Source organism: Aphis gossypii, chromosome 2 (assembly GCF_020184175.1).
Source record: "Aphis gossypii isolate Hap1 chromosome 2, ASM2018417v2, whole genome shotgun sequence".
NCBI lineage: Eukaryota > Metazoa > Arthropoda > Insecta > Hemiptera > Aphididae > Aphis > Aphis gossypii.
In genome coordinates, this window is record NC_065531.1 from 88,294,177 (window position 1) to 88,313,141 (window position 18,965).

General features: G+C 26.4%; 1 protein-coding gene across 3 annotated transcripts in view; it reads left to right on the forward strand.

Annotated features, from left to right (window-relative positions):
* Window positions 1–3,575: 3,575 nt before the first annotated feature.
* The window catches only part of LOC114122734 (RNA-binding protein fusilli), a 71,685-nt gene continuing 56,295 nt past the window's right edge, over window positions 3,576–18,965 (forward strand). For all 3 annotated transcript variants that reach the window (XM_027985501.2, XM_027985493.2, XM_027985487.2), the window contains exons 1-2: window positions 3,576–3,990; window positions 10,535–10,790. In XM_027985501.2, the coding sequence (XP_027841302.1) occupies window positions 10,545–10,790 (246 nt within the window). In that variant the 5' untranslated portion in view covers window positions 3,576–3,990; window positions 10,535–10,544. The remainder of the gene's footprint in view (window positions 3,991–10,534; window positions 10,791–18,965) is intronic.

Consider the following 18,965-nt stretch of genomic DNA (forward strand, 5'->3'; position numbering starts at 1 on the left):
GAAATTTAAATCACGTAAAGAAAACGCGGATCTTAATAACTGGTAAAATTTTCAAGTATCTACGACTTATACTTTTTGAATAATAACAAATATCAAAAATCGTTTGAGGCTAAACTGTTATTTAACGCGGTTTTTGTAAAAATTTAAATTTCAAACACTCATAAAAATTTTTTGTCTGAATCCGGTAGAGTTTTTTTTACAGATATTTGAAGAAAAATGTATGGAGAACCTTGTACCAAATTTTCAAAACTTAGTTATAAAAGAAAAAAATTTTATGATTTTTCAACTTCAAAATTACTTGCAAATTTTCGCGTTTTCGACAGATTTCGTAAAAATTTGAACTAAAAACGCTTATAAAAAAAAATTGTGACTAACGATTTTTAATTTTTTTTAGCTACATTAAAAACAACTCATAAGGAACCTTGTATTAAATTTTCAAAACTTTTTGGTCATCCAAAAATTTTTATCGACACTTCAAAAATATTTTTTCAGAAAAATTGAAAATTTCAGTTGTCTATAAATAGCTCAAAAAAAGTCAAAATATTTTGAAATTTAAATCACGTAAAGAAAACGCGGATCTTAATAACTGGTAAAATTTTCAAGTATCTACGACTTATACTTTTTGAATAATAACAAATATCAAAAATCGTTTGAGGCTAAACTGTTATTTAACGCGGTTTTTGTAAAAATTTAAATTTCAAACACTCATAAAAATTTTTTGTCTGAATCCGGTAGAGTTTTTTTTACAGATATTTGAAGAAAAATGTATGGAGAACCTTGTACCAAATTTTCAAAACTTAGTTATAAAAGAAAAAAATTTTATGATTTTTCAACTTCAAAATTACTTGCAAATTTTCGCGTTTTCGACAGATTTCGTAAAAATTTGAACTAAAAACGCTTATAAAAAAAAATTGTGACTAACGATTTTTAATTTTTTTTAGCTACATTAAAAACAACTCATAAGGAACCTTGTATTAAATTTTCAAAACTTTTTGGTCATCCAAAAATTTTTTATCGACACTTTAAAAAAAATTTCTCAAAAAAATAGAAAATTTCAGTGGTCTATAAATAACTCAAAAAAAGTCAAAATTTTTTGAAAATTTAACTATATACGGATACCACTGACATTAACATTTGGTGAAAATTTCAAGTATTTTCAGTAATTAGTTTTTGAATTACAACCATAAAAAAAAATCGATTTGGTCGAAAACTGGTTTTGCGTAAAAATTGCCGTTTTTCCGTCATTTTTTTTTTGTTTTTCTCGATTTTTTTGAAAACTGTTGGAAAATGTTAACTTTTTACCTCTATAATGCACCAAGGATATTCACTTTTACATCGGAAACCACCCCCATTGTTTGAAATTGGAGCATTATTTCGACTAGTTATGCTGTACACAGACACAAAAAAAAAAAAAAAAAAAAAAACACACATCATTGTAAAATCAATACATTCATCACTTCGCGTTCGTTCAGAATCTAAAAAAGTTAATAGTTACAACATTTATAATTTAATACTTATAAATAACAGTTTTTACTCAACGAGAGTCGATTGCCGACAAACAATATTATTGTCAGCGATAAGCTATAGGCCTGTCGTATTGCACTGTGTAATTATGAACCCACACGACCGCCACCCTTCCAACAACATATAGTCAATACTCCTTATCTAACAGGTAAATATTATATTATCTCTAAAATATCATTAAAAATTACTAAACAACACTTAGTGGTTTTTAAAGGTAAGCCAAAATTGTTTGTTCCAGTTTTTTATAAATAATATGGTCATCTTAAAGTATGCTCAAGACTTATTTTATAGGTATATCGGTATGAACCGTCATAGGTTAGGTAACCTAACCGTATACCAATACGTAGTACGTATACACTATATACTATATAGCAATGCAACTATGATTGTTTTTTTTTATATTAAATATTCTAAGTTGCTATACAGACATATACATTAGTATATTACGTAAATAAATATAATTAATGTATAATATTGTTTTACTGCCCGGTAAAAAAAAAACATCTTTTTGTTAAAAATGTTCATAATAGAGTATTAAATATTTAATTTATAACTTATATATTATTGTGTTGACATAAGTATTTTGGCGCAATGGTGTAATTTTAAAAGTTATTATTATAAAATTGTTTCATTAAAATCTCCCATTATTATTCTTAATTTTAGACATTTACTGCATTTATTGGCTATATCACTACATATAGGTACATACGTTATTTTTTCATTAACTATAAAATAAAATAAAGAATGGGACAAATATTTTTATTATTGACACTGTAATAATGTATTTCTTAATTCAATTATTCAATAAAATTATACCAAGTATGCTATTCAAGTTTGGTAAATACAGTAGTATTCGATTCATTAGTGGCATCACCTTATTTATTATTAAGTTTTTAATTATATTATAATACAATAATTATCTAATTTCTGAGTTGTTGAAATATTCGTATTTGGACATATTTATTCCATCACATTCATAAATATAATTCAATATTCCAGTTTTATGTTTAAAATCACAATTTTCTAAAAGTTAAATGATAATATGTTTTTAACATATTTATATTTTATTCATGATGTTTATTATTTATTCTTAGAAAAATAAATGTTTGAGTAAGTGCATAAGTCAAATGAATGGAAAATCGAATAGAATACTCAGACTTAATGTTTATTTGTTACTATTATTTTACTATACATTTTATGCAGAACGTGTGATCGTGATTTTTGTATGACAGGATTTTGTTAATATTAATTATTATAAAATATGATATAAGTTTTTAGAAACAACGATTATTAACTAATTAAATTTACTTTTATTTCATATAGACTAAATGCTTCTATACACTCAAAGTTTAATATATTCGAAGGCTTCTTGAATATGTTCGATAGAACATTTCTGAAAAAAGCGTAGAATGGTGGGAAACGTTATGACTCCTTAAAATAATGCGATCAATGAGAGTGAAACCAAATTTTTTTTCCCACCGATATTCATACACCAAGATAATGAAAAAATAATCACTGTATTTTGTATACAATATATGCATAATATGGTACATATGTCGTGCTTATATACAAAATACATACATGCTTACATTTATTTAGATAATAATATATTGTATTATATTATAATTTATAAACGTCATAATGATAATACGTACCTGAAGGTCGCCGCTTTCAGTCCCTACTACACGACGACGACGATGACGATGCGGCGGCGAAGAAGATCCCGACGACGGCGGCCCGGGTAGTGGGAAAGACGTGGTAGTGGTTGCCGCGGGTAGGGGGAAAGCCGGTTTCGCTAGTGGGGAGTGACGCCGCCACAGCCGTAATACACGTAGCAGACACACACACACACACACACACCACACATACACACACACACACACACATACACACACGCACGGAAATACCTGGTTCACCTGGCCGTATCACCTGGCTCCCCACCGGAGCACCGCTGCCACGGACCGTCCTCCTAACCACCTCGTCCCGCTCCCACTATAATCGCGTTTATAATACCTGTAGTATTTTTTTCCTACCTCTCACCGTTGTCGTTTACAGCGCAACAGAGAACTGCCGCCGCCACTCGACAGCATTCGGTCTCCGGTGTGCGAGCACGTTCGGTCAAAAATAAAACACTTAATTATGTCAACAATTTAACAAATATAAACTTATATCGTAGTATATTGTTTAAATAAGCTTATTTAATGTGTGTCCGTTCGCTTATATAGTTATATAGACGGTACATAATAGAATAATACATTATTATTCATTACGTACAAGATCTTCGACGTCCCCCGCGCACTTCCGCCGCCACCGGAATCGATCGTAAATCGGAATTCCGGATACGTATTTCGAAAGTTCGGTTCATTTTTTCGTCGTTTGTGTGCCGGCCGTTACCGATTCGCTAGAAATCTTAGTGCGCCTTCCGAACGACCGGAATCAAATAACGGATATGAAACAGACTGAACGGTGAGTTGATATTGTCATTGTGTGTGTGTGTGTGTGTGTGTGAGTAGATATTATCTCCGTATACGGTACATGTGCTGAACTGATCGTCGGCAACAGGTATCCTGCTACAAGCTTTTTCCGTTCTCTAAGCACAGTAGCTCAATTTTCGTTTTCACTTTTAACATTTCGAATAATGCAGTTGTACTGGACGCAGGTATTGATGCTTTATCAAAATTAATGCATTCCATAGTCTAGTACGCATATAATTATACAGTTTGTATCCGTTTTAAAAGTGGCAATATCGTATATACTTTTAAAATTAGATTAAACTATTTATACTTAATCGTTAATAATATTGTTGTTGGTGAATGATAGTAACATGTTGATTCTACATAGTACATACAATATTTTCTCTTATCCCTCGAACGATAACACATAAAGATACCAGCTATAGGGGTTTTCGTTTGAATTATAAACCTTTCAATTAATGTGTAAATATTTAATAATAAATTTTGAACATTTTATGATTGTAAATTTCGTAATTTTTAATGTGTATAAAATATCTGCTAAATTTATTAGTTTCTGTAATTAGAATTCATCATTCATTACTCCTATTTACCTAATGTATTAGTCATTATTCAATATTTATAGAAAATATGTAATTTATTGTTAAATAGGTATGTTAATAAAATAAGATTTTATTATTTGGATTTTGTTAAATATTTAAGTAATTTAAAATTTTTATAGTTTTAATTAAAACATTGATATGTCTATTTTATTTATAACTATTTTCATTCCATAGAAAATGACATGTTCTGAAATAATTTATAACAGTTCGTTCATCGTTATTTAAATTATACATAATATAATTAAATTTTTAAAATGTATTCAATATTCTCTTGGGTTATGTACAACTATAAACCATCATCTACCTTTAAAGTTTAAAATACATCACAGATTACAGTATATTTTCGTAAAATGTAACTGTATATTTTTTAGTAACTAGGTGACATTTGAAAATATTTTGCTTGATACTAAAGACTATACAATAATATTTATTTTATACTTCAATAATATTAAAATATGTTTTCAAGCTAAAACAAAAATTAAAACAAATTAGTAAGTATCTATATTGAATTTGAATGAAATAAAAAATAATAATAATGTTTATACTTATACTAATGGGTGTTTATCATAAGTCATATCCATTAGATTAGAGTACCTACATACAAAATAAAGTTTTATTAATATATTTTTTTAATTTTTTAAATCATTACCTATTATTATTATTTTCTTGGCTGAAAAAATTCGGCCGTGTTATATTATTATAATATATACATACCTTTCATAAACTATTAATTTGCTTGTATTTATTTTTAGTGAAATTCACGCAATGTTTAATTTCCTATGATAAATATTTTTAGTTATATAATTTTATGAACTACAAAATATACATTTTAAAATAGTTAAGTCAATCTATAAAGTTAACAATTTAAATATAGGTATTGATTACATAAGAAAAATAAGATTTAATATAATAATTATTTAAAAATGTTACATGAAAGACTAAAAATGTATAAAAGTAATGGAAACAATATTATTGGAATAATCAAAATAATTCTGTGATTAATACGAATCATACTAAAGAATTTAATTAAAATTATATTTTTGCCCTTAAGAAGTATTCAAGTATTAGTATAACTTAACCTAACGTAATTGAATCTAAATCTATGTTTATTTTTCATGCCTGTACATAATACACTAATTTTATAACGAAAAATAAGACAAGAATGTTAAAATACTTACTTTTTGTAGACCCATAATTTAAAATCGAAAACCAAATATTTTTTATGTATTGTATGTCAGGTTATTTCTTCGCATCAACTGCTATGGTTTTATGAATATTTTGATATGAATCATGGAATATATCCTAATAAATAATCATATTGGAGACTTATTTGATTTTTTAAGTTTTACCATTGAAGCTCTATACTCTATGCAACACATCCGTGTTACCTTTCTGGACGACGTAACACGCGTATTATTGTTCATACGTGGTTTGTGATGCGTGTCCAGGGAACTACAACTGCTACAGCGGGCATTCCCGTCATCATACCGTAAAGGAATTCGTCAACTTGTTATTTTAATATCTCTCTCCCCGTTTTACAAAGAACTTTGTGGCTGAGGAACAGTCAATAGAAATTTTAAATTCTTTATTTTATTTCGATAACTTAATCGGAAATTTTAATACGAAAAATAGGTATAAAAAGGACCTCACTTAACCCTTTGAAACTCACACGTTATGTTGATTACGTAATGCGTGTGTTTGGCTTCATCTTTTTTGTCGTTGAGAATGTAAAATATATAATATGCACCTATATAAAACAGTTATTTAAATCGTATTTCGTTATTATATCTCCCCAACAATTGCATTGTGTGAGACAACAATACAATATAGTACAATCGTCGATCAATAAGCAGTCGTCCCTAAATAATATTGTATTCAAAATAGTTAGGTAATTGTAAATATTTATAATTTAGTTTTACTTTTCATTAAAAATTTTAATTTGAAATTTGTATATTGATTGTCATTTTCATAGATTCCCACACTGCAAAATTTGAAAAAAAATAGTTCTTACGTGTTTAACTGGTTTACGTGTACTGATTTATATGACAACAGAATTAATTCTTAATCGTAACCATTTCTATAGTTTTTGAATATTATAACGAATATAACTTACATTACTATTTATTTAACTTTGGCTTTTTAGTTATTATTTATAACAGTAAAACTATAGTTATAGCTATTACCTATAAGTATAGTAATATTAGTATACTTTGTTATTTTTATATAAGTAAACAAATTTATTTTGTGAATTTTTCAATTTCAATAAAATAGCACATTACTTCGTAATATCAAATTCCATTCAGTTAATATTATAATTAAATTTATAAAATTATATAAATTTTTTAAAAATTTTTCTTTTTTAAAATAATAAATAAAACCATTCATATATTACAATCACAAAAGAAAAAAGAAATATTTTAGTAGGTAATGTGAATTGTTTAAAAAATGTGGTGTTCTGTAGTATTATTTTTACCACGCATGTAATAATGAAATAATTAATATTCGTGATACTGACATGGCATTTTTAGATATACAATGTAATTCAGATTTTATTTATTGTAGACTATAATCTTGATTATAAAAATGTATGAACTAAATCAGATACATACATTAGATAATTGGTTATAATATTATAAAAATTCAGATTATCAACTAATCAAGGTTAAAAACTGCTTACCATAGTTCCTAGCAGATGCTTATCAACTAAATATTATCAATTGTATTTTTGCGTACTGACATAGCGGCGTTATGCACTTTTTATTACTAGGGCATAGTTCCACCCACTCATAATAATGTATAATATGCTAAAAAATTATATTAAATGTAATAAAAAAAACATATTTAGTTACCCATTTGCCTATCAAACTATATAAACAACTAACTTTATTCCTTTCTCAGGAAAACAGTTCTTATTGTGCCACTGAATTTGATCTTCGTTGTATTTGTATGAACTAAAATGTGTAGAAAATTAAAAATTTTTTAGTCAAAATTTATACTATTATAATTTATAAAACATAAATAAAATAAAAATAACATCAATAATTGTACCTATATCAAATCATTTATTGTGGTTTACATACGGTTTTTTAATATATCATAGTTCACTAACCTAAATATTAATCAAAACTAATTTTAAAATAAATAATTGATTAGGCTTATTTTTATGTATAGATCTACATTTTTTAGGTTTACATATTAAAGTAATATTACAGAATTTAATTAAAGTAGATTTTCAGTAATAAATTAACTATATAATATAATTTATTATATTTTTGATCCTATAAAAAGTATTTAGACAATACAACTTATAATATTAGGGTTCTTCAATATTTTTATGTAGTACCTACTAGTACATGCACATTTTATAACAATTAACGAGAAAAATAAGAGTATTTAAATAATTTTATATATTAATTTTACTGTAAAATTTGTAATTGGAAATCCTAACTTTTATCAAATTTAAAGTAACCGTCGATCTATCAACCTCATCGTGTAGGTATATATAATATAATTTATAATATATTTAATATTTATTCATTATTTTGTATCTTGTGCTTGTGCGTATTAAATCTTCTGGGTATTATTGTTCTTCTCAATTTGCATCTGCTCAAGATAGAATAGCTCACCGTACGGTATGGTCGTAGAATGGTGCCGTACGTTTTTCATCGGTTCATCGGTCACAGAACGGTTTTCCCGGGTGCAGACTGTCGCGGCCATCGCTACTATTCGTGGTGGCTGGTATGAAAGCCTACCTACGCGGTCTCATTATTAAAATAATATTTGACGTTTCCGTTCAGTATTACAAAAGATGTATACAAATTTATTTTTTGCGACGTCTCTTTATGAAAAAAACCACATCTCATTAAAAATTAAAAATATTTCATATGTAGGTATACTGTATGTCTGTATAATGTATTGAGAAACTTTGGTTTTTATATTTTCATCAACGTAATATTGTAATTTGCTAAATGATTATAGTTACATAACTAATAACATTGAATACGATGTATAATTTATAACAATCTGTGTTTCATTTTCAACACCGATGTATTAAATAATTGATTTTGAAATATCTCTGAATATACTTACTGCCATACATTAATTAGTTTTTTAGATTTTATTTTAAAATTACCTACCTATATAACCTATATATTTGAACATTTCTGTACTTAATATTATATCAATAAATATTTGGTTAGTAAAAACAACATGTTATATAATTAAATATACATTAAAGGTTAAAAATGTAATGTTTTTAACAATAATTTTCTCTTAAAAATGTTTTCTATTTCATTGCTTAACTCAAGAAAACTTGTAATTTTATTTAAAAAATATTAAACTTTTTAAGATATATTGAAACTAATTAAGGCTTACATTATTGATTAGTTATGAATGATACAATATTTATATTCGTTGAATATAAATAATTTAATTTTAATATAGGTAATTGATTTTTTCTCTACTTTTTATAGCAAAATTGTATAGGTATATATTACATTTTAATAATTTATTTGTACTTTTTCCGAATATTTTTAGTAATTTAGTGCGTTTTTAAAAATAATATAGTACATTATTTCTTTTCATTATAACTTTATGTGTATAAAGAGAATTACTTTTTGTACTTAGTTTAATGTTACTTGGCTTCTTATAAAAGTTGGAATGTTTCGATCGTTACTGAATAATTCCGCTTTGCGTAAAATAAAGTTTTCAACCCTGATTTTATTCATTCTCATTTACGGTTATTGATATTGAATATGTGTAAAAATTTAAAAATTTAAATTTGTTATTTCTGTCGTTTAAAAATTGTACGATAAAAATAACTTGATTTACTATTCATTTAATAGGTTATCATTGAAGTTTCAATAATTGGTCTAGATGTATGGAGTATAGGTATAGTTGCGTTTATTTATTATTAGGTGTTATTTGTTAATTATTTTACACATTATAGATTATATGACGTACATTTATTTATGTGATGCCTTAAACAATTTTAAACTCGACTTTAATCAAATTAAATCACCTAAGTATAAAATTTAACATGTTGTATCATAGTTTTTTGTGTTTTTGTCCATAAATGTAAAACACGACATTATATTATTTTGAAATATATTTTATTCGTCAAAATTGATAACGTGTTGATATAAATCTTATGTTAAAAACATATTAATACTAGACGATTATTCTCCGAATAGAAGACGGCCATGGGTGTAAATTGCGTCACGTATAAATTTTCTTAAATTATAGGAGACCTGTAAACACTGTCAAGGTCATGAAAATTTGTATAAGAATAAATAATGTTTTACGTTATTACATGCAGTCAATTAAATAGTTTAACAAATTATGTATTTTTATTTGTCTTTAAAAAAATGTAATGTAGATATTTGAAAAAATATTACAATTATTATAAAAAATAGATAGTTGTGTAATATTTACAACGAATGTTGTTCTTTTAATATTAATTGAATAATTTGAAACATGTATTTTTTAAACATTGAATCAATGTAGGGTAAAAAGAAATTGTATATTAGTGAGTAGATTGTTAACAACTATTATAAATTATCTTTCAAAAAATCTAGGCCATGTTTTTTGTTATTATTTTAAAGAAAAATTACCTATAAATTATTATATAATGTTAAATAGGTACCTATTATTATTTGTTTTGAAAAATATTAGTATATATATAATTGTGTATTTATGTTATCGTGCTAAGGTTTTCATTTTTTTTAATTATTATTTTTAAAAATAAAGTATAAAAACTATATTTGATACAACATTTTACTTAACATCTGTTTTTATATTTCTAGAAGGTAAAAACATTTTATGAGTAGATACATTTAAGTAGTGTTTAATATTATTTTAATTTCAAAACAAGAAAGTTTTTTTTTAGTTTTATTATTTGTTTATTTGTTATTAAATATTGTATGTTTATTTATATAGGTAATGGGGAATGACCGACATCAAATCGACGGTCTGTGATACTCGACCGCTGGTGGAGGTGGTGGAGGAGGGGGGCCTCCAAATAGAACTACAAGACGTTTGCAAAAGTATTAAGGTTATTAATATGAGAGCCGCTACACCGTACCTATGTGCCCTGTACGTGGCCACGGCTGGCCACCAAGGAAACCTACTCGGATCTGATGAACAGGAGATCGTCCTGCTCATTTACGTAGTTGTTGACATGACAACCAACACCGTGAGTGCAATAATAATAATAAGAGTAGTTTAAGTTAGAAATAAGTTAGTTAAGCGTAGTAGTGTTGTACTCAATTGACAATTTGTATTATTATTTTTGTGTATATTTTTAAAACGTCCTTGTCCGCCGATTTCCGTTGCGGTACCTACACGTTTTACACGTATAATTTCAGTGCCATTTACGTGCGTTTTTCGTTTTTTAACTCTCTCTTCGATTTTAATTTTTCTCTATACAGTTTTAGTAATTACCTTTATTAGGTTTGCAATTCACAATATCATTAAGACGAAGACGATAATACGAGTAGATACACGCCATGTTGTACCTATGTTTCATTTCATAACCGGTTCCGTTCCAATGGAAACAAATCTGCTAGCACATCATCATAGCTCACCTAGAGAGAATATTTTACTTTTGTGCTCGTTTTGGCCGCGCAGAGTGCGCACAGGGGTGTTCACTAAGAAAAATTGCGGGTGGTCTACAAAATAATATGATGATTTGAACGATCCGGGACATCATTGTTGTTGCACATTTCATATTATTATAATTTAAACAAAGTGTAGAATATGATAATTGTAGGTATATCATATTCTAAACTCTATTCGTAGTTATACACTTTCGCCATTATAACGTTAGGTATAGTGTCATTTTATCTCAACCTTTCTTAATAATTATATGAAAAAAATAATCCTTTAATAAAGTTACATGCTTATCTATTTTTATGACGTATGGTTGATACATTTTATTTAAAAGGTTTTGATTTTATGGCACTATAAATATTGTAAACAAATGGTTTTATTACTTTTACCTATGATACAATACCTACTGTTTAACCCCTATATCTTTTCTATACAATATTGAATACAAGTGTATTATAGTTGTATTAGCCTCCGAATTCTACCACCCTCGTTCGTAAATGACCCGTAACTTTCTCACGACGGCAGTGATCTCAGACCCTATTTTTATATTATAAGTATACTTATATAATTTTTAATGCAATAACAAAACACGCGCAAGACTCCACTCTTTTATACAAATATATTAATTAAAATATGAATATTGTTACAAATTATTCGTTATTAATTACTCACTTTATTACTTTTTAGTACTGCTTTATATACTATCCAGTAGTAGTCTGTACCATAGTTGGTATTTTAAAATTTTCAAACTAGGTATATTAATTATTAATATATGGCTTAAATTTTATAGTATGTTAAAATTATAAGTATCAAAATATACGAATATACAATAAAACATTACCGGATTTATTTTTATATATCTATGTTCATTCAGTCTTTCAATGGTATATAACGGAATATCAAAACAAATTTCTAAATAGGAGGAGAATTTTAATTTTACTATGCAGCTACATTATAAATATAGTATGTACATAATATTTATGTTTTACAAATATATAAATTGGACAAAAAATATATTATAGAAAAAGGAAATTCCCCCTTTCAACAACCATCTTGTAGAGTCCGCCTAATCTACAATAGTATTATGTTCAATTGTAATCGCCATCAATAATTAAGTAAGAGTGTATAGGATAGGGTACGTGAATTAACACGATGCGTGTGAAAGATACCTGCTGTATTTATATTGGTTAGTATTATAAATATAAAATAATAAAAACACGCGGACTCGTATTTATTTAAATAATTACATAATATTGACTTTAAACATACAATAGATTTCTTGAAAAATATTATTTGTAAATTGTAATGTTTTAATAGTTAAGTTAGTACCTATTGTTTATATGTATATATTTTTTATAATACGCACAATAACGTAACAACCTTAATAATAATCAGCAAAAGCGAGTATTCTGTTCAACTATAATTATTATTTAGATACCCGTTTCAACAATTCAGCGTCGAGCAAAAAAAGTGTTATGGTTAACCAATGATTTAAGTTTATAAATATTATTTTGACTGCGTAATTTAAAAATTCATAAACTTGAATAAATATTCATTCTTCGAATTTTTTATTCCATTTATAGAAAAATATGGAGAAGAATAGTAGTTGTGAGCTTATGGCGAAAGGCCTAAATGGTCTGTATAGTTATTAAATCATAAAACAATTCATAATAATATTTAAAATATACAATTTTTTTAATAGGAAAAAAACCTTGACGCATTAAAAAAAAGTGTAGGTAATACTATAGTAGCAAATATAATATTTTTTAATTATTCGCATAAAAATATATTCATCTGTTTTTAAGTATTATTATATTATGTTTTTGTGTTATTATCTATATAATAACAGAATACAATTATACAAAAACGTGATATGATAATGATTTTATTGTCGAATAATAAAAAGAAATTAATTAAAACTACTGTTTTATGATAACGCGTAGAAATACGAGATTGTAACGTTGAACTCAGCTGGCGATTAAGTGCCGTCGGGCGTTTGTGGGCGAGGGACGCATCAAAATGGCCGAACGCCTCCGCCCGTACCCTGCGCGCGCGTCTGATTTATCCCGCCCAACTTTTCCCGCGTGTACGAAAACGATATACGGGTGGCGACTGTGTCTGACGCGTATTTTTCGTATACTGAAGAACAATCAGCAACGGCTATTTTATATATTATATACTTTTTAAATTGTATTATTAGCAGATTGCCATAATGTCGTTTTTATATTATAATATAATAAAATATATGATTCTTCAATTTACGTGATTCGGAACAGGCTTTTAACGTGCGACCATATTATATTCTACTTGTAATATACCGCCCTGAAAATTAGGACTTTTGCGAACAAGTCGAAATAATGAGATTTAGAGGTAAAAATACATAATATAATATAAATTATAATATAATGATCGTCATACAGGCGGGATTAGGGAACAGTCGGGGGCAATTAGTCACGGCTAGGTATTTGTGTGTACTGTGGCTTGTTTATCTGCGTGCGCTCCAGCTATATAGTGTGCTCATAGCGTTATAATGATGTGTAGTGGACGAGCACTGTGAAGGAATGGCTTGAAAATACATTATAATAATAGTTTGTATTTTAACTTTTATAACTACATATTTTATGAAATATTATTATCATATGAATCAAAACATTTTAACTCAAAATGAGTACACGCACATGTTTATACACATGTATAACTATATATGTGGCGGACGGTATATTAAGATACAAATAAGTGTCTATTTCTTAGACTGTTATTAAAGTGATGCTAGAGCAATTAAATTATTCTAAGCGTACATATACTGCAGTGTATACCTAATATTTGAATTTCTTGAGTATATTACTTTTTGTTTAATACATTAATGTTAATGTGCAGAAATTTTAAACGTAATAATATTATCTCAAATAATATTGTTATAACTCATCAAAATTCAAATTTTGAAAAACTTAGCACTATTATCTTTTAATCGAACAGCCTTGCCTTTTGATAAATATTGCAGTACGATTCACGTTGACATTTGTGTGTACATTTATTTCAACGTTTATAACATGTATATAAAACGGTTGTAGCAGCTTGTCGCATTGTAAATGCCGCACTCTGATACTACAAGTACTCTAACTTACCGTATAATCATAGAAGAGTTTGTGTCCTTTATCTGTACATCACGTCAAGAAAATTATTATATGGGGCCAAACCTATTTTGTAAAAATAAAAATAATTTAAACACTTTAATAAAATAAAATCTATATAAACCTGTTATTTTTTATTATGTAATTTGATAAGAATATGAATTACAAAATTATTAGCATAACTTCATTAATATTGTCCCTTAATATCAGATATACATTGGATATAAAGTTCTATTTACGTATTATTGTTATAATAGGTAATTATAAAACTATAGGTAACTTTTATGAGTTATAGTCAATATATTTGTATTTTGCACTCAAATTATGTATACCTATCTACATTCTACATACCATATTTTACTGTTTGTATTTAAATTGCAACTCTTTAGCTTATCTTAATTTGGTATTTAATTGTCTTTGATCATTGTAGTGATTTTCTAGACTTATACGTTATAATTGATAAGTATCTGATAAAAGTTTTATAAACATTTTCATTTTTCGTTTTGTTTTTTCATAAATAGGGACTGTAAATGAAGAGTATACTTTATAATACATAATATAGTAACTTGTAACGTTGCACAAAGAGTTCAAGGTTATACTGTGGTAGCAGTTCAAGGCCTTCTTTAACACATATGTTTCATACATACATCACACATATTATATAGCATAATAAGTGGGTTTTATTATATATAATATACTTTTATTTATGTAGGTAATATACTTGTATACGTGTATTATGTGCTATTTAAGTTGGTTATGATATATTTTTGTATATTTTAAATAGAAAATAAACTTATTTTTTTGTGAATTCTGACAACTGTCGCGTTTTTATTTTTTTTTTATTAAATAATAATTTACAGAGAACATAGGAATATAAGTATTATACCTATAATTTTTTTAGGATACTATACACTATATAGATACAGTTTAATGTTTAATAAAGTTCGTTTTCATTATTAAAAGTATTATATATAAGATTAATATTTTTAAAAAATAATAATAAAATGACTCTGTATTTTGGTATACAAGCCCAAAGCTGTATTAATTATATTTTTTTACGAAGTATGGTTGTGTAATATAGATTAAACTTATAGCTCTACAACGGAATAATATACACAATATAGGTACATACATACAGTGTGTTCACCAATTTAGGCAACACACTGTATTACATATATACCTAAGATAAGTAATATGCACTATGTATTTGGATTATCTTAATTCCAATAGTTAAATTTCAAATTAATTTTTATTTTGTAAAATAATTATGGTTAGGTATCGTAATAGAGAGTTTGTTGATTTTATGTGCGCTGTATAATGAGGTCTATAAAATACAAATCCTATAATATGTAATATTTGTATGTACAATATACATGGGTGTCTGAAGGAAGGACACAACGGGGTTTTCTCCCTAGACTCATGTATAATTTTGAAAATTTTAACTTTTATTATTGTTTAAATCAACGTTTAATTATTATTTTGACTTAAGTATAGATTTTATTTATTTATTTTTATTGAGCTGATTGTTTATTTTATTATATAGTTTGCAAAGAATTAACTTTTTTCAATGAAGTTCTTGGTGTTTAATTTTATTATTTCCCTCCCTGATAAATTTCCGCGGTCGCCGAATATGTATAATATATTTACTTTTATCACTTCTTGATAGAATTAGTTCAAATTTTTTTGAGAGATTTCATTATTTTCTTGTTTCGTAGTGCTTAGCTGCATTTTCTCGCAAACGGTTTTCGTTATATTCCAGTCCGGATTTAATTGCGTATTCGTGGTATACCTGGCGGTGCGCATAGCGTAATAATTGGATTCGGAACGGCGAACACACTGCATTTTCTTTTTTCTTACCGTACATAATATTCTCTATATAATGCCGCTCTGGCGATTAAGTGCGTAAGGAACGCACTTTTTTTTCATCTTCTTTTCTGATGTGCTTCTGTCTTCGTTGTGTTGCAACACATAACGGGTTTCGACTGTCCACCTCCCCTCATCATATACTTGCTCCCGTTCCCCGTTCATAGTTTCGTACTAACATTTCATTGCACTATACACGCGCTGTATACAGTATACTATAGCACTTTTACAGGTAATAAAATATTAATAATACTTAATTTGATTTTGTCTGAAACTTTGAAGCGAATACACTACTGCAGCACGTTGACTGAGAAAATATTTATTGACATCCTATTATATAGTTTTATAATATTATTCACGTGACTATGCAAATTTTATGATAAAAAAATAATATTTTTTCTTTCAGCTGATCTGTATAATTTAGGTCTTAGAAACACGAATAGTTTATCTGTTAGTATTAATTGCGATAACTTTTTTGTATAGTTTTAGTTCAATGTCGTATTTAGTATTTTTTTAGGTAAAACTATTGTTTATTTTTTTCAAGCTGAATATATCATATGTATTTAATAACAATAACTCAGATAAGTGATATTATATAATAATTAAAGCAGTTATTTCCTAGTTAAGTAGGTAGATTATAATTTGTTATTTAAATTAAACACAAAAGTCGTATTTTAAAAAATTATACATTATACTGCAGTCATATATGTATATATATAGGTACATACAATTACAATGGAGTTTTCAATTATTTAATTAAAAAAAAAAACACCCAACTGTAATGGGTAATATTTAAATACGTAAAATCTGCACATTTTGCTTTATTTCTATACCTCTGTTAAAAGGTATTAACTAAAAGTTAAAATATTAAGCTCACTGTTACTGTGCAGTTTTATATCTAAATTTATTATTTGATTTGTTTTTTATAAAAAATAAAAAATATTATTTTTAATAAATTATTCATTTATTTAACTTTTTGTTCTATATATATTTTAGTTTACAGAAATTATTCATTATTTTTTACTTCGTAGACAAAAACTATTTTCAATATTTTATAAAGTATATGACCATTAAATTCAAGTTTAATATTTTTTCTTACTCCAATGTATCCACTTATATGTAACTAATAAAACTGTTAAAGTCATTATAATAACGAGTATGTAAGCAATATTTCATTAATATAAATAGTATTTTGGCGATTCTATTCAATAGAAATTGTCACATGATTATATTATAATGTATTTGGCATTTGAAACAAGAGATTTTTTCATTTTTTTCTATCATAATTTATTTCTTGTAAATTATATGATATTACATAGAGTAAATATAATATATCATGTGAATATATTATATATACGACATAAATATTTTTTATATACATTTAAAGATCAATATTTTATGTTAAAAGCAATTATACTAAACTAATATCTCATTATCTCATTTTAATTAAATAAATATCTTATGTTAATTATTATTTTGTAAAAATAGTTAAAAAAAATATAACACACTTTCATATAATAATTATAATAATTTCAATTTAACCTGAATAAAATGCGTTTTACACAAAAGAAAAATCAATCGCAACCTTCCTTATAAAGTTAGCTACTTCAATAAACTAAAATATCATTCATTAATATTTATTGATTAACATACTAACTTAATTTAAGTTAACAATTATTTAATTTTTTTTATACCGTGCATAAAAATTATGCTATACATAGACCTATTAATTATTATATTTTCAATCAGAAAAAAATGATAAATATCTAATAATATTTAAAGTTAAGATTATTGGTAGTCATATAATTTTTTAGAAGAGCTAATTATTATGATATATAATTTAAAATAGGAGTAACACACTGTTTATATAAAATATTTATTAGCCTACCATGACTACTATGACTGACCATTGCTGAAATACGTATGTTGTGAACTTTTCTTGTCTATCCGGTTTAATTTTACACGTTCAAGATGTCCAAAACGAAACCTTGGTCCCCTTTGGACTGGTTTCAGTTCGATAAAAAAACAACTGCATCATTTCAAGTTATAAAACATGTTTTATTGCAATTCAATCTATTTTTTATACAAATAAAAAATTATATTAGTTTTATACATTGTATCTATATAGATTATTAATTTATTTTTGTTAACTAATTAAAATAGAAAATATTTTACAAATTTTGTTCCGATATTTTCTATGCAATCATATCTGATGTATCTATTATATTCAATTGATTAAATTAAATATAAAAAAATCCTAGTACCAATCGAAGGACAACGATGCGCATTTACACATTACAAGGGGTTCTCGCACATCGAATGACCACAGACCGTGACTGGACCTCTGATATAATGGTTTTATAGAAGGGGTAAGGAACACTGTTGCATTCACGGTTTGATGTCCCCTTCTCTGTTTCGCCATTACTGTATTATCTATATTTTTTTATTCTTAATTTTTTATTTTAATCTATTTTTTATATACGCAAAGCGAAAATGTTCCTTTCCAACTTCTTTGTGTTGTCAAGGGAACCAAACAACGTCTAATGATGCGGCGGTGGCACAAAAGTGTTTCTAGAAATTCCCATAGATACAGTATAAAAATATAGAAATAAAATGTTTACACGACTGACAGAGATACAGATAAAAGAAGCAACTATACCAGCCTAGTCTCCCCTCCTTCGTAGTTCATCATAGCGTTATAAATAGAACATGATCTTTTTGATATACCATAGATATATACCTGTTTATTATAAAAATATTCGGTA